This window comes from Capsicum annuum, chromosome 7 (genome assembly GCF_002878395.1).
Source record: "Capsicum annuum cultivar UCD-10X-F1 chromosome 7, UCD10Xv1.1, whole genome shotgun sequence".
Taxonomy (NCBI): Eukaryota; Viridiplantae; Streptophyta; class Magnoliopsida; order Solanales; family Solanaceae; genus Capsicum; species Capsicum annuum.
In genome coordinates, this window is record NC_061117.1 from 223,900,750 (window position 1) to 223,918,991 (window position 18,242).

The following is an 18,242-nucleotide window of genomic DNA, read 5'->3' on the forward strand; positions in this document are numbered from 1 at the left end:
AAACATGATCACATAATCATACCAGCAAAACGACTACGTAAAAAGGGCTCTACATAATTTTTAAATACATAAATATTAAAATTTTATTGTATTCAATTGAACATCATTACATGACAAATTCAGAAAGTAAAATTTTCGTATTCAATCATACAAGTAAAACGATTACATAAAAAAGGTTCTACATAACTTTTAAATTCATAAATATTATACTAAAATCTTAAAATTTCGCATTTAATCAAATATCGTCATATAATAAATTTGGAGAGTAAAAATTTCGTATTCAATCAAACGCAATCATACGAACAAAATAATTACGTAAAAAGTGCTCTACATAACTTTTAAATTCATAAATATTATACTAAAATTTTAAAATTTTGTATTTAATCAAATATCGTCACATAACAAATTCAGAAAGTAAAAAATTTGGGATTCAATCAAACACAATCATACAAACAAAACAATTACGTAAAAAGTGCTCTACATAATTTTTAAATTCATAAATATAATTAAAATTTTAAATTTCGTATTGAGTCAAATATCATCACATCATCAGAGAGTATGGAGTGCATGCACTGACGGAACCACCTTGTATGAACCCCTTTGATGAAAATATACTATTTTTATAGTGTTAAAAATATTTTTATGTATGTATAATATATGTTTGATTAGTTGGTATGATTATTTCTAAATTCTTCAATGAAAATTGTGGCTCCGTCATTGAGTGCATGGTTTACAAGTGTTACTCATCTAGATAGATGTACACTCATACATGCCAGATATTTTCTCCATCCCTCTCCACTTGTCCATTCTTCCTATATATATATATTCCCTCCACCTCCCTTCAACTTCCATAAGCTCAAAAAACTCCCAAAAACCTAAAGTTTATATCCATGGCAACAATGGCATCCACCTTAGCTTCCTCAGTTATTACCAAAAGAAACTTCCTTGACACAAACAAATCATCCTTTTATGGTGTTCCTATCTCCTCACAGACAAGACTGAACCTCGTAAAATCTGTTAAACAAGATATGTCTGTGTATGCTTCTGTTGATTCTCCTCTGCCGCCTTACGATCTTGGAAGTTTCAGTTTCAATCCGATCAAGGAATCGATTGTTGCTAGAGAAATGACAAGGAGGTATATGACTGATATGATCACTTATGCTGATACTGATGTTGTTATTGTTGGTGCTGGATCTGCTGGTCTCTCTTGTGCTTATGAACTCAGCAAGAACCCTAACGTTCAGGTATGCTTTATTTCTTTTACATGTATATATATATATATATATATCAAAATTTTTTAGTCAGGATTTAAAGTTTATGAGTTTTGCATGTTAAACTGATGTATAGTAATAATTGGGTTCGTCATACGTCATGTGTTGTGCTCTTAACACTATATCAAGGTTTGGGAGACTTCTTTTTAATTGATTTTCTTTCTAAAAATATTTATTTTAATTTAGTGGATTGATCAAGAGGATTTTAATATATTTTTTCAATAATATCCTTATCATTAAACGACTAAATAAATTGTAATTTATATTTTTGAAAAATAATTAATAAGACTAATTTAGTGAAAATAGACCCCTAATAAATATTTTTGTTAATGAATATTTTTGTTAATGGGTGTGTTAAGTCTATAAGGGTCGATTAATAGTAGAAGCACAGGAGACTTTTTGAAATCTGTGTTTTGGCCTTGATTGTATTTCTTCATCTCAATTTATGTGGTACTGTCGGACTTGCAACCATGTTTAAGAAAAGAAGGAATGATTTTTGAAGTTTCTGGTCTAAAACAATCTTATTTGTGTGACTGAGATTTTTTTTTTTTTTTTTTTTTTAAGTGGCAAAAGGTACTTTAAAGGGGAATTTTAAAGTTGGGATTGGTTCTGATTATAAAAAGGTGACATTTTTTCAATAGATTCTCTGCTCAAGAAGACACATGGTTCTATTAAAATCATTTGCAGCTTTGGTGGTACCCATAAATCATCTGACATTATTCTTCCTATTAAAAGTATTTGCAACTTTACTTGTACTCATAAATCATGTGACACTTTTCTCCTTGGGCTTTGTTTTTTTTAGCAAATTATAGTTGCTTATATGCTTAATTGCTTTTGAGATAATCTTAAGCTGAACTTGAGCTGATAACAACAATAAATATATGCGGTGTAATAAGTGGAGTCTGAGAGGGGTAGGATGTACATAGATAACAATGAGTTTAATCGAGTACACACGACCCGGCCTACTATCACAATGAAGTCATTTGATGTTCTAATTGCTATAGTTGTCGTTGATTAAATTATAATTCTCATTGCAATATCCAATTTGTACTTGTAAGTTGTTTCATGTAGATTGACTTGATGTGCGTAGGTGGCCATCCTTGAGCAATCTGTGAGCCCCGGTGGAGGTGCTTGGCTAGGGGGACAACTCTTCTCCGCCATGGTTGTGCGTAAGCCAGCGCATCTTTTCCTGAACGAGCTAGGCATTGACTACGACGAGCAAGACGACTACGTGGTCATCAAACACGCTGCCTTGTTCACCTCAACCATCATGAGCAAGCTTTTGGCCAGGCCAAACGTGAAGCTCTTCAATGCTGTTGCAACGGAGGACCTTATCGTGAAGAACGGAAGAGTCGGTGGCGTTGTCACTAACTGGTCTTTGGTTTCTCAGAACCACGATACACAGTCCTGCATGGACCCCAATGTTATGGAAGCTAAGGTCGTGGTCAGCTCTTGTGGCCACGACGGTCCTATGGGCGCCACAGGGGTTAAGAGGCTTAGGAGCATTGGCATGATCAACAGTGTTCCTGGAATGAAAGCTTTGGACATGAACGCTGCTGAAGACGCGATTGTTAGGCTTACCAGAGAAGTTGTACCTGGAATGATCGTTACCGGAATGGAAGTTGCTGAAATTGATGGAGCACCAAGGATGGTCAGTGAACTCATCACCACTTACTCCTGTATTAAAATAGTTGTGAGCTATTAGATCCGTACCTAAAGACAACGACGGAACCAAAATTTTTCAAAATGGTTGTCCATTCCATTCGATATGCTCCTGTTGATTGAAGTATACTAATTGGAAGTGTTTTTCTATTGTTCAGGGTCCAACTTTTGGAGCCATGATGATATCAGGACAGAAGGCAGCACACCTTGCCCTACGGGCGTTGGGATTGCCCAACGCGCTCGATGGAACTGCAGAAACAATCATCCACCCAGACCTTATTTTGGCTGCAGCTGATGAAGCTGAATCTGCTGATGCTTGAATGTAATTTTTATAGTTTTCTATGAACAGATGAAAAAGTATTAGTTTTTCCTAGATGAGCATGCTATGCTTGTGGTTTTGGTTTGTGATAAATTGGAAGGGGGAATGATGAATAAAAATATGCAGGATGAAAGAAAGTTGTGTGTAGCTTTGGATATTTCATCTCTATTCTTCTGTCTAAATTGCTTTTGAAAAGGTTTTGGATTTTGAAGAGAGAGCAATTTTGGTCTGTCTGTGGGCCTTGTAGGCTTCGTTTTGGTACCTGATGTGGTTTGGGCTTCATGGGAGAAGCCATGGGTCTTGGGCATTTGGTCAAATTATAAGGACTTTTTAAGTTGTGTCAGTTGGGTCTGGGATAACTAGTTTTAAAGATCTCTTTGTGAGGTCAGTAAGCGTATAAGCATGATAGGCGAATCTTCCAAGTAATACATGGAGTTATAACTATGTGATTGGGAGCTAATGGATTTTAGTTGCCTCGGTGAGGCTGCATACAATGATTCGACACTTTTAAAATGATAAATTTTAATTTATTTAAGCGTGGAAAATATACCAATGACCATAGAAATAATTGGTCCTGCTTTTTTTTTTTTTTTAATTTAACCGTGGAAACTATACCAATGACCATAGAAATAAGTCGATAACTGGTCGAGAGAGTTTTCCAACGTCGATTGTATCAATTTTTCAATTTAAAAATTTTGATATTCTTATGAAAATTAAAAGAAAAGCAAAAAAAGAATTATATATGTACAAAAATGCACATTGAAGAACAAGAAAAAGATATTTAAAAAATTTTAATTGAAAAAGATTAACTTACATAAATTCCTGAATTTTTAAGTGACATTACATAAAATTACGATTATTTTATTAATTATATTTTATTCCGAATTTTGAAATGGTGATATATATTATAGGGTGATACATATAAAAATTGATATATTTGAATCTGACAAAGATATTTATTTAAGAAAATACTTGATTCTATTTTATTTATTGTATTCTTTTATTTAAGGAAAGATATATGATTTTTCTCCCTTTTTAGATTTAATTTAGGTATTTTAATTATATTTCTTTTTTTTCGTCTTTAATTATGAAATATTATTTTTTTTCATCTTTCTTTCTCTTTGTTTGTCTTAATTTCATCTTTAATTATGAAGTCTTTTACTTGTGAATGTGACCATTCTTTATGTATGTTAATAGGATAAATTAATATGTTTCAATTCTGCTTTTAGTTTTTTCCTTTTTAATATTATTACTTTTGTTTCCTACACTAACTACATCATTATCTTTCATTAATAACATATGAATCACCCAATAATTGAAATAAATAATTGTATCTACCATATGAATCACCATAATACCATATATATGAATCACCTAATAATTAAAATAAATAATTGTACCTACCATATGAATCACTATAATACTATATATCACCCATTAATATCATGTGAATCACCCAATAATTAAAATAAATAATTGAATCTACCATATGAATCACCATAATACAATATGTATCACCCATTAAAATCATACAAAATATATCTATCGTATGAATCACCATAATACCCATATAATAATATCATATTTATTATTCATATGAATCACCGTTAAAAGAATAAATATGTATGAATAACTAAATAAATTTATATATGTATCAATAGATTTTTTAAAAAATTATGGGAGAGATTTTAGGAGAGGGAAAAAAAGTTGCATGCTTTAATGGAGGAGAAAAAATCAGGAAGAAAGATGATTTAAGCATTAATGAAATAGAAAAAATCAGAAAGGAATATGATTTAAGCATTAATGAAAGAGAAAAAATCAAGAAGGAAGATAATTTAATTGCTGATAATTAGGGAGATATTTTAGGGAAGAAAATCTTTGGAAAAATAAAAATAGCTTGAATGAGTTAATGGTGGAGTAAAAATAGAATGTGGGATTTTGTTGATATGTGTCAAGAGTAAAGTTGAAAATTGAGATTTTATGTAAATTTAAAAAAGTAAAGGATATTAAATAATATACTCTCTTCAGTATGAAATTCATATAATTTATCCAGGATTTTATTTAAATTCATAAATAATGATGTTATATAAAATAGACACATTGAGATGTGGCTAGAAGGACCCTTTAAAAGATGTATAATGAGTGGCTTGATTTTGACTAAATATTGATCTCATGAGCCTCCTACTCAAAGATTTAGTGACATTTGTGTTCTTTCATACAAAGATACTTGTCTAGGTGATAATTAGTGCTCTTTTCCTCAACCAATCACAATTTATTATTTTTTTTCTTTAGCAAATAATATAAATTCCGTCCGTTTGGAGCTTAGTTATAATTTTTTTTGATATTTTGTATAATTATTAAAATTTCAATTTTTGATCTATCGAGATACATAATTAGCTCCCGATATATTCAATGAAGAGATATTTTTCTTTGTAGAGATACATAAGTAGCTCTCGATACATTTTTCGATTTTAGGTCTGTCAAGATACATGATACATCCAACGAAAATATTTTTTTTTGTTGTTGTTATAGATACGTAATTAGCTTTTGATCATTTTTTTTTTCCGATTTTAGGTATGTGGAGATACGTAATTAGCTCACTGATACATTCAGCGAAAATACATAATCAGTTGATATTTTTATGAGGATAAAGATTCGTGAATATATGATAAGTTAAGATGTATATTTATTTTATTTTAGCTTATTTTTTTCTTCCCTTCAAAAGATGTATAATGAGTGGTTTGATTTTGACAAAATATTTGCTCTTATGGGCCTCCCACTAAAAGATTTAGTGCCATTTGTGTTCTTTCATTGTCTTGACAAAGATATTTGTCTAGGTGATAATTAGTGCTCTTTTCTTCTACCAATCACAATTTATTATTTTTATCTTTTTTTTTTATATTAGAAAAATTAAAATAAATTTCTTAATATCATTTCATAAGTACGTTACATCGCTTAAGTTTTCTAAGAGAAAAACTTCATTTTCTTGAGCGCTTCTTCCCCTATTATCAAATATTCTTCATGTTTATGACATTCGTTCGCCAAAAAATTTGCACATTAATTTTCGTATCTCATACGTGTATGATAATGGTTCTGTTTACGTTCTGTAATTATCTACATTCTGTAATAATGACTGTAAGATGACATTTTTGTCATCTTCGTTGATAAGCTTTGATATTTTATTTGATACTCCATGGTTTCATGATGAGACTTGGAAGTAGACTTCTTTTCATTTAAATATCTCAATATTTACTCAAAATTTTCACACTTTAATATGAAAAATGAAGAGATTCGATCCATCCTAATAATCTCACTTCTAGAAAGTTCACTAACAGAATATCTAGATGGTCCATAGGACTATGTTGTTTACCTACTTTGGACAAAGTGGTTGTGCTTTAAATCAATTCTCTCAAATTTATCACATTTTTCTAATCTACACCATATAATAATGGAGATATTTGTGAGTACTGACTTGTTGAATGATCACTAGCCATGCCAAAGTACCCAATTTTCTGGGCCAATATAGTACCCAATCACTATATATTGTATTATATAGTAGTATTAAATTCATAAATATAATATTTCAATGACTCCAAGAAAAGTAAAATATAAGGTAAAGTTACTTAAAAATAAAAGAGATAATACTCAATTACCCTGAACTATATCCAAAAAGGCTACGATACACCTTAATTTTAAGGGGATCCTATTATTCCTGAACTAATTAAAAGTATAATTTAATACCGTTAGTGCCTACGTGGCACAACACACTGAAGTGTCCACGTAGGCGCACGCGTGTGCCACGTAGGCACTAAGGATGTTAAAATTACATTTTTAATTAGTTCAGGAATAATAAGATCCCTTTTAAGTTGTTGAGGTATGCCGTAACATTTTTGGATATAGTTCAAAGGAATAATTGGGTATTTTCTCTAAAAGAAAAATATGATTAAATACTAAATGAAGACAAAATGAGAGAGATAAAAAAAAATATAAAGTAACTAAATAATCAAAACCAAATTGATTCCTGAGACTTTTCGTTGTTATCTTATCATAGAGATAATCATACAATACAATACAAAAAAACTTTTAAGTAACAACCAAAACAAACATTACGCTAAATTAGGGATACTTGTTGATTTTTCAGCAAATAGAGAAATCTGCAGGGACCAGTTTGTACTCTATTATTCCCTCACATATGCACCCAACATATCGAGGACAACATCACTAGCAAACAATTATCTCAATCACTCTCATCTAGTTAGGAGGTCGATAAGACTGTGGGACCCTTTACCAGACCCTGTACAGAGCGGCATCGGACTATTAGCAGAGAATTACTCAAATCCATATAAGCAGACCATCAAGTCATTCCCCGTCAAGTGAAACCCTCACCTACTCTTAACAAAATCTTGTGCAAGTGTTCTCAAACACCCATTATTTATATATGTTAACCAACCAATATATAAGCTTACTATAGTAAGTGAAAGTGTCTCAGAACATCTAGCAGATAAAATAGTTGCAAACTTCTAAAATGTCTACTCCTCACCAACCATTGCTAACAAAAACACACAAACAAAATCTCATAATCAGCTGCAAGATTCTCACTTTTGCCATAACCTTCTTTGTTGCTCTCTTCCTAGTTGTGTTTCTTGTTACTCCATATCAATTTGATATTAAGCACTCTAATTCCAATCATAATTTATGTAGAGCTGCACAAGATTCCCAACTCTGTCTCAGTTATGTCTCTAACTTAATGTCCAGTGGACTTGTCACATCAGATGGACTTAGTGTCCTACAGAAATTTCTAGTGAAGTATGTGCATCAAATGAACAATGCAATTCCAGTGGTTCACAAGATCAATGACATTAGTCAACAAGGAGCTTTAACTGATTGTCTTGAGCTTCTTGACTTGTCAGTTGATTTAGTAACTGATTCCATTGCTGCACTTGGTAATAGAAGAAGTAGCGATACTGCCAACGCGCATATCTGGCTAAGTGGCGTGCTCACTAACCACGTTACGTGCTTAGATGAGCTTGATTCTGTTACTAAAACTACTGAGAATGGAATGATTCTTGACGAGTTGCTCTCGAGAGCTAAGGCAGCATTGGCGATGCTCGCGTCTGTAACGGCTAAGAATGAGGAAGTTTTTACGCCGCTTTTAGGGAGAATGCCGTCTTGGATTAGTTTGCGAGACAGGAAGCTTATGGAAAGTTCGGGTAATGCCATTAAAGCGAATGCAGTGGTGGCACAGGATGGTACTGGGGATTATCAAACACTTGCCGAAGCAGTCGCTGCAGCACCAGATAAGAGCAAGAAGCGTTATGTGATCTATGTCAAGAAGGGAGTTTATAAAGAGAATGTTGAGGTTACTAAGAAGAAAATGAACTTGATGATTGTTGGTGATGGCATGGATTCTACCATCATCACTGGTAGCCTCAATGTTGTGGATGGATCAACCACATTCCGCTCCGCCACTCTTGGTAAGTCTTTCGAATTATCTTGTGTGCACCTCGACTAGTTTCACGAGGTACTTGTTAATAAGTACCAGGTAATTCTATCCACTAAGTAGTGTTCGGACAATTAGCTCCATATTCTCCAATAATTCCATGATTCGTAAATTAAGGTTGCTTAAAGTAATAGTTTAACTTACATACCACTTATATTGTGGAAATTCTTTTTACTATTAGAGCTATTTAACTTACATTCTTATATTGCTAGTAGTCTTAGGACTTTGCATGTAGAGTGGAGTCCCTAGTTAAGAGGGTTGGGAGAGGTGAGTGCTTGTGGTTTGTTAGTGTATAAAGGGAGCCTTATTTCTGTTACTTCATCTTGTCTCATGTTTTATTATGATTTTATTTACTGTCTTTTTGTCATGAGCTGGAGGTCTATCGAAAACAACCTCCCTCTCTATTTCTTCGGAGGTTGTGGTATGAACTGCCTACATTTTACCCTTCCCAGACTCCACTAGGTGGGAATACACTAGGTATGGTGTTGTTGTTGTATGTTAGGACTGAAATGACATACCAATTGTTGTAGGTTAATTTAACCTGACATGTGAAAAAGAAAATTACACATTCAATGCATATACTGGCATTAAAAGATCAAGTCTTATTGGCCATATGGCCTCTCTGTCGAGCCCATACTTAGTTGACTAGACACTTCATCTATATGGTCCCCATGGTAGTGAAGCTAAAGGGACGGAAGGGGTTCATCCGAACTCTCTTTGGCACCGAAATCTCATCATATATGCAAGGCTATTTTTGTAAAAAAAAAAGTCTATATGTTAGTTTAAACATTAAAATTTTGTGGACTCAACAAAAAGCGTTTAATTTTTGTTAGAGTTTCCTAAATATAGCAACCCTAAATTACCCTGTATAAAGGAGGAAAATATCCTAGGCATCTCCAAGATCTAAAAAGTCCCAATAAATTCATGGGATATTCATAAAAATAAAAAACTCTCTTCTTAATAATCAAATACACCAAGAAGACAAACCCTCCATAGATCAAATCCAAATGTTCCTACGTTCGAGAAATACACCACTAACGGCCCTCGAATTACGGAGAAAATCAAATCCAAATATTCCTACGTTCGATAAATAAGCCACTAGCATCCCTCGAATTACGGAAAAATTCATATCCAAATCCTCTTCCTAATACACCACTGATGACCCTCAAATTAAGGTAAATCCTCTTCCTACATTTGAGAAATACGCCACTGATAGCCCTCGAATTAAGGAGAAAATCAAGAGAGAAGAAAAGGAAGGAACAGATTTGTGCCCATATTCTTGATCAATAAAATTATTGTTTCTTCATATTTTTTTTTTTGTGGTTGAGATTAATTTTTCATAAATTAAATTATGTTGAAAACAGCTAGATGTAGAACTCCTCCAGTGAACATGTGCTATTATTTTACTTCTTGTGTTCCTATATGGTGTTATTTGTACTAACATCTGTTGATTAATGAACAAGTGTTACATATATGTTAGTGAATTTCGTCCTATTGCAGCTGCAGTTGGCCAAGGATTTATACTACAGGACATATGTATACAGAACACAGCAGGACCAGAAAAACACCAAGCTGTGGCACTTCGAGTTGGAGCTGATATGTCTGTCATAAATCGTTGTCGTATTGATGCTTATCAAGATACCCTTTACGCTCATTCTCTAAGGCAGTTCTATCGAGACTCCTATGTGACTGGTACTCAGAGGCAGACTGCGCCTATCTGCTATGCTTTCAACTGAATTCAGTGTTTTTAACGTAAACAGATCTAAAGTTTAAATCTTGAATCCGTCTCTGTAGGTACTGTCGATTTCATATTTGGTAATGCTGCTGTTGTATTCCAGAAATGCAAGCTCGTAGCTAGAAAACCAGATAAAAATCAGAAAAACATGGTGACTGCACAGGGCAGGACGGACCCAAATCAGGCCACGGGGACTTCAATTCAATTCTGTGACATAATAGCAAGTCCGGACCTTGAACCAGTTGAGAACGAATTCAAAACGTATCTTGGTAGGCCATGGAAAGAATATTCAAGAACTGTAGTGATGCAATCGTACCTAGGTAGTCTCATTGATCCAGCGGGTTGGGCTGAATGGAACGGAGATTTTGCCTTGAAGACATTGTATTACGGTGAGTACATGAACAATGGACCAGGTGCTGGCACTAGTAAGCGTGTCAAGTGGCCCGGCTATCATGTCCTTACTAATCCTGCTGAGGCTATGCCGTTCACTGTGGGTGAGCTGATTCAGGGCGGATCGTGGTTGAGTTCTACTGGCGTGGCGTACGTGGAAGGATTAAATGAGTAGGGAACTATAAAATTGCACTTCATAATGTTGCAAGACATCTCTTTAACTATGTATTTTGTATTCCAATATTCCTAGAAAGCTCAAAATAAGTACTAGTAAAATAAACAAGGGGCTGCACTAAGCATCCCGTGTTCATGCAGGATTCGAGGAAGGGCCTCTTCCCTAAGGGGTGTAATGTAGATAGCTTACCGTGATGCAAACTTTAATGATTGCTTCCACGGTTTCAACTCGGATCCTATTAAGTAGTAGTAATATAATGTGCCATAAACTATATTGGATGGTTATTTGGTTGTGTTACATGCAGGCTGCAGCAAGTATATACCAAACAACAGTTTGTAGAAAAGAAGTTTCTTGGGTAAATTTTCAAGTTATATTTTATGAATGACCTTTGGTCATGGAAAATATGTTTTAATAACAAAGCTATTTTTAACAGTAACAAAGGATGAAGTAATTTGAATAATTCTTAAACATTGAACATCCATAGGTCAGAAAGAAAAGGGCAGCCCAGTGCATGAAAGCTCCCGCTATACGCGTAGGAGCCTGGCAAGGGCCCGATCACAAGCAACTATCTGCAAGAGACTATTTCCAAGGCTTGAACCTGTGGCCTCCTGATCGCATGACAACACCTTTACCAGTTACTCCAACGATCCGCTTCATAATATTATCTTTTAAGGTACTAAAAATTGAAACTTCAAGGCAGTGATTATTTTCAATTATAGGGATAAAATGTGGTTATTCTTGAAAATTTTCCCATGTAGTCCATAACAATCTTCATGAATATTACTATTCCAATTTAAGCATTGTCCATTACATATTTTACTGAGACATCACTGATACAAAATGAACCTCTTAACTATGCTGTATGTATGTATTGCCTTCTGGGATTATTTTGCATAATTTTGATTTGGAATTTTTTCTTGAGAACTAAAGATTGTTGCATTTGAAGCATCCATTAATTTTCTGGGGGAAATGGAAATGAGACTAATTAAAGATTTTCGGAAATTCCAACTATGCCACGTAAAAAAATTGAGACATATACTCTAAAAATGACCAACAAAACAAATTAACATCCATAAAAGTTTTATTACATTTGTATGAATTCTCCGCATGAATAGCTAAGATCAGAGGAAGAGAGCAAAGTTGAAGAGGTCTTACAATCCTCTCTCTATTATTAACTCAATATTTTTCTTCTTCTTTTGTCCTCCAATTTTCCTCCTGCGCGCGCCGTTGTGTCCTCTAACACAACGGCATCAGCAAGGAGGTGATAAAATCTGCCGGGTTGCCGGCATTTTCCGCTTCCATCTTCTCCTCCTGTTTGTGAATGTGATCCAAAATACCCAAACATTAAACAAAAAGACCACATTTATACGCCCTCCGTGATTGATTAAAAATGCAGATACCATGGAGGAATATCTCTTGGGTTATTATTTTGGTTGTTATATTTGCGCACTACTTCCAATCATGTAACGGGCAGGATTATGGCGAAGAGGAAACCAAACTGGCAGCACCGCCACCAGAGCAAGACAATTGCAATGGAATTTTCATTACGTATAGTTTTGAAGGACGACAGAAGGTGTATCCATTGGTAAAAAATGTATCAGCACAAGCATGGTCATTTAAATCCATGTTAACCGTAATGAATACAGGGATTAATGAGCTAAAGTCGTGGAAAGTCTTCGTGGGATTTCAGAATAAAGAGCTGTTAATATCCGCGGATGGAGCTGTTGCAATGGATGGCGATGGATTTCCTGTTAAAGTTGGTAAAAATGGTACAACATTGGCGGGATATCCACAATCCGATTTGAAAACAGCAATTGATACCGCGGGGGATTTTACGCAGATGGCTGCTCAGATAAGTATAAAGGGGACACAATTTGGTCTTAGCGAGAAAACAAATCCAATGCCTTCAACTATTAAGCTTGTTAACGAAGGATATAAATGCCCTGCTCCTAAGCGCTACAGTACGTATGTCTTTTCTTACTTTTTGGGCTACTTTTAACGTGAAAACTTGTCAGGTGTTTACGTCAAACTAATGCATGCATGGTTGGGTACACGACCATTCCCTCCCTTTCAATTTGTTTCTTTGGTACATTCTATATATCTTTAGCTTAGCTTAAGATTACAAGATTCGGAAATTTCTTTATTTTTTACTTTTTGTCAAGTCAAAACCAGACAAAACATATTGAAACACATATGGAGTAATTTTGAAGGGGAGCATTGGAGTAATTAGTGAAGTTGATGGCCTTGGAATACACCCTTGTGGTGGGGCCCTTCCCCGACCCTGTGCATAGTGGGAGCTTTAATGCACCGGGCTGCCCTTTTTTATTTGTGTAAATCAGTGTTGCAATTCGTGCTGGATAGGCTCACCAAGGAGTGCGTAAAACATTTTCTAATAAGAAAATCTTCATTCTCATGGCTTGAATCATAGACGTTTGCATAAGAATAAAGAGATCTCAACCATTCCATGTAGCATAAGAACTTATGCGTTTATATACACTTGTTGTAACAATGACATGCATTTGAAAGCCTAAGCAAATCAGGCACAACCTTTTGGTGGCAAAATTTGTTTTTGTTACGTGTAGATTATACTACGAGAAGGTTGACATGTTTAACTCTTTTGCAGAAACATACCAACAGGTATGCTGCTCGAGGGATCCTAAATACAAGCCCAAGAATGTGACCACCAAGTTCATGCCGCGTAGTTATGGAGACCTCTCCATAACTTACGATGTTCTATCAGCCTTCACGAACAGGTACCAAGCCCAAGTTACAATTGACAATCTCAATCCTTTGGGTCGACTTGATCACTGGAACTTAACGTGGGAGTGGATGAGGAACGAGTTCATTTACAGCATTAAAGGTGCACATACTCATAAAAAAGACCCTTCTGAATGCATTTATGGACCTCAAGGACAATATTACAAGGATTTCGATTTCACTACTGTGATAAATTGCCAAAAGAAACCAATCATTTCCGATTTGCCTAGGGAGAAAGCCAACGATGATAAAATGGGCAAGTTGCCGTATTGTTGCAGAAACGGGACTCTATTGTCACCTGTCATGAATGAAACAGAAGCAAGGTCCATTTTTCAGATGGAAGTTTTCAAACTTCCTCCTGATATGAATAGAACCGCCTTAAATCCGCCTCAGAACTGGAAAATCAACGGTATAATGAACCCGGCTTATACATGTGGACCGCCAGTCAGAGTTGATCCAACAGGATTCCCTGATCCTCAAGGAATTGGAATTACTACTGCTGTGGCTACCTGGCAAATAACTTGTAACATAACTACCCCGAAGCCTAAACAAGCCAAATGTTGTGTTTCTTTCTCCGCGTATTATGCTGAATCTGTTATCCCTTGCAACACTTGTGCATGTGGATGTGAACAGACAGCAAAATGTGACGCGAACAGAAAGCCTCTACTTCTTCCTTCACAAGCGCTTCTCATCCCTCCTGAAAATAGGACAAAATTGGCGAAAGCTTGGAGCCATTTAAAACATCTTGGCGCTTTGCCTAGTAAACTACCTTGTCCTGATAATTGTGGAGTGAGTCTCAATTGGCATTTAGATAGTAACACCGAGACCGGATGGACTGCACGAATAACTCTCTTCAACTGGGGAGATTACGCGTATGAAAACTGGTTTTCCGCTATCCAAATGAAGAAAGATTTCGCTAAGGGCTACGAAAATGTTTACTCATTCAACGGTACAAAACTAACTAATCAAAGGAACAACACTATCTTTATGCAAGGTTTACCTGGTTTGAATTTCTTGGTAGGAGAGGTTAATGGAAGTGATCCTAATAATGATCCAAGAATACCTGGAAAACAACAATCAATCATATCATTCGTAAAGAAGCATACACCGCGTATTAACATCCAAGGTGGCGATGGATTCCCTTCTAAAGTGTTCTTCAACGGAGAAGAATGTGCGCTTCCACCAGAGTTTCCTAAAAGTACTGCAGCATTCAAGTCCCAGTTTGGTCTTCTACCGGCAGTTTTGCTTGCGCTCTTCACTTTTCTTCTTTTGACGGATGGGTTACACTGATCATCACTCTTACCTGACGGTATACATAACTTAAACTCTCTTTATATACTTTGCGTGACACATTTTTCATTTTAGTTTGTAACGACACAAAGACTACTTACATATATATATATATATATAACTTATATATCAAAAGTTATTTCGTTATTTCTTAAACGGAAAAGGTACAAATATAAAACCCAAATGGTACAAATAGATATACCCCCGCCGTTAATGAAAAGGTACAAATATACCCTTCCCATTAACAATGGGACATGTGTCAGCATTGTATTGGTTGATGCTTTTTAATTTATTTTATCTGTGAATAATTTAATCTATCCTAAATAATAACTCATACCGGATCCAAATAACCCGACCCGACTCATGTAATAGAGAAGCTTCAAGAGATATATCATGTGTGTCTCTATTCACGCGTGTTTCTTTCTTCCACTCTCTCACTAACCTCAAAAACCCTAACAAATGCGTTGGTTGATTCATGTTTCGATCCATCTACCATCTAAAATCAAGTAGAGATTCATTTAACATTGTGATGTTGTTTAATATTCTGATGCTGTTTAATGTTCCTCATGATCGACTGTTGTTTGTTTTTTCTGATTCATGAACGTCGATTTCTGATTCATGGTTGTTGTTACCTACTTTAAATTCATTGTTACACCATAGTTCACCAGCTTCAAAGGTGAATGAGAAGGGTATATTTGTACCTTTTCATTAACGACAAGAGTATATTTATATCCAAAGTATGATGGAGGGTATATTTGTACCATTTATTAAAGTTCGAGGGTATATTTGTATATTTGTACCCAAAGCATGACGGAGGGTATATTTGTATCTTTTCCGTTTCTTAAAGAACGTTGCCACATAAAATGAGACGAATATATGTTATTCAGTATTGATTTTTTGTCATGTATATATTACAAGGTTTCTCTAGAGGCAAATGGTCATGAAAAGATGGGAGCAGTAAGGGGAGAAAAAACAGGAAAATTAAAGTGACCATCACATGAATCTGAAGTTGAAGAGTATTGTAATCAAGTTGTGACAGCAAAAGTTGTATGATGATAGCTCGTATGTATTGCCTTAGAATTTATATTCCAATGAAAACTCCATCATCTTTTTTCAATTGTTTAGTGAACTTTGGGTGATGAAATCTAGTTGTTTGTTGTGTATGATTACTCAATTTTTGAGAGTTCATAGGCGGATTTATTTAAACTTTACTTCAAAACTGAAAGTCACGGGTTCAAGTTGTGGAAACAGTCTCTCGTAGAAATGCAAGAGAAGGCTAGGTACAATAATTAAAACGAAAGCTTTAATGCACCGAATTGCCTGCAAAACTAGATTTTGATTGGCTTTAGATTTTGATCATACTGACTATATACTAGTTCTTCAGCAATATTAAATAACATAACAATAAATAGACACAAACACAGAGTAAAATATTTCAACTGTCTTATTTCAAGTCGAGTCCTAAAAAGATCTACATTAGTGGACAATTAAGGGCCCGTTTGGATAAGCTGGAAAAAAATGGCTTTTAAAAAGTTTTTTAAAAGTGCTGAACTTTTTTTAAAAATAAGCAGTTACGTGTTTGGATAAAAGTGCTGAAACTGAAAAAAAATTATTGATGTGTTTGGTAAACAAGTGCTTTTAAGCACTTTTTTTTGGTCAAAATGTCTGACATACCCTTAAAGTTGTTTACAATATATAGAGTTGATTATTATTAATTTTTATTTCTAAAATGTATATATATATATATAATATTTTCATGAATGAATTATTAATTTGTGCGCTAAAAAACTTTTTTTGGTTAAAAAAATTTAAATCATTAAGCAAAATATATATGTTATTAATCATTATAACTACATTAATGGATAAATAGCTGGTCACAAATGATACTATTTGTTTGATAAAAGGACTCTTAATTAGTAAACATATTACTCGTTGATTGAGTAATGACTATCATTATTAAAACATTGGCGAATATGAATGTTGCATCGTGAAATATAGATGCATGGATCATTCACTAATCATTTAAGTTGTATATCTTCAATGAGTATTCTCCATATATTTTGATTGGTGAATTATTTTTTTTATTAGAGAAATTCATATGTTGTACAATAATAATTGTTCAAATTTAAAAGAATATATTAAAGAAGGAGAATAATATATAAAAATTCATATTTCATAAATTAGAAGTTTCATACAAAACAAGTACTAATATAGTTAAAGTTAAGTTTGTCATAAATACAAAAATTAAAAATATTCAATTAATACAAGCATGAAGCATTAAAACCTATTTTGGAGCTACACAAGGGTAATTTTGGAATAAGGGAGAATTTTGAGGGACAAAAATGTCTTTTAATTGGTCAAACTAAAATGGCTTAAAAGCCAAAAAAAAAAATGAGTTAGGAATTTGAGCTTTTAGTTTTTGACTTTTCCTAAACCAAAATTGACTTTTTTTAAACAATTTTCAAAATTGTTAAACACTTCTAAAAACAAAAAATGACTTTTATGCCATTTTCACCAACTTATAAGCTCTTCCAAACACCCTCTAAATGTTTATATGCATTTATACAAAATTTAAGTAAAAAGGTAGTGAATTTGCATGTTAAAATTGACACGAAAAAAGGTTTTTACCTAATCACGTTTAATTTACCAATATACTATAAAATCTAAAAAATTATTACTAAATTTGTTTCATAACTGATACTCTAACTCCGCCCGGCTAAGGGTGTCAAACGGGTCGGTTTTAACTAGTCCGAACCGGTCCGAATCGGCCCACTAGAGGAAATCGGACCGGTTTGACCCGGCTCGATAAGCCCAAGGACTTTAAGGGCCCGAGTCCCAATCCGATTGAGTTTTGAATTTGGGCCCGATTAACCCGGACCAGACTCAACCCAGTTAGGGCCCACCGGTTAACCGACTAGGCCCGACCCAGATAAGCCTGGATAAGACCATTTAATTTTTTTTTTTTTTATTTTTTTTTAAGATTTTGGAAAATTGGGCCAAACTAGCCGTTGGCCCAACGGCTATAACGGCTAGTAATATTAAAAAAAAAGTTTTTTTTTATTTAAAATTATTTTTTAATCCCAAAAAAAATTCTATAAATACCCTACACTTTCAAATCATTTTCCACATAATTTTTCATCCTC

General features: G+C 34.2%; 3 protein-coding genes across 3 annotated transcripts; all 3 read left to right on the plus strand.

Annotated features, from left to right (window-relative positions):
• The first annotated feature begins 726 nt into the window (after window positions 1-726).
• Window positions 727-3,407, plus strand: LOC107856341 (thiamine thiazole synthase 1, chloroplastic). The gene is made up of 3 exons (XM_016701345.2): window positions 727-1,244; window positions 2,362-2,922; window positions 3,092-3,407. Exons 1-3 carry the CDS (start codon window positions 891-893, stop codon window positions 3,251-3,253), a joined length of 1,077 nt encoding a protein of 358 aa, XP_016556831.1. The 5' UTR covers window positions 727-890; the 3' UTR covers window positions 3,254-3,407.
• Window positions 3,408-7,416: 4,009 nt separating this feature from the next.
• On the plus strand, window positions 7,417-11,349 carry LOC107856349 (pectinesterase 2.2). Its single transcript, XM_016701355.2, has 3 exons — window positions 7,417-8,726; window positions 10,253-10,444; window positions 10,547-11,349. The coding sequence occupies exons 1-3, from the start codon at window positions 7,778-7,780 to the stop codon at window positions 11,050-11,052; spliced, it is 1,647 nt and encodes a 548-aa protein (XP_016556841.2). The 5' UTR covers window positions 7,417-7,777; the 3' UTR covers window positions 11,053-11,349.
• A 780-nt stretch (window positions 11,350-12,129) lies between these two features.
• Window positions 12,130-16,287, plus strand: LOC107856387 (COBRA-like protein 10). Its single transcript, XM_016701412.2, has 3 exons — window positions 12,130-13,013; window positions 13,676-15,118; window positions 16,018-16,287. The coding sequence occupies exons 1-2, from the start codon at window positions 12,443-12,445 to the stop codon at window positions 15,097-15,099; spliced, it is 1,995 nt and encodes a 664-aa protein (XP_016556898.2). The 5' UTR covers window positions 12,130-12,442; the 3' UTR covers window positions 15,100-15,118; window positions 16,018-16,287.
• Window positions 16,288-18,242: the final 1,955 nt, after the last annotated feature.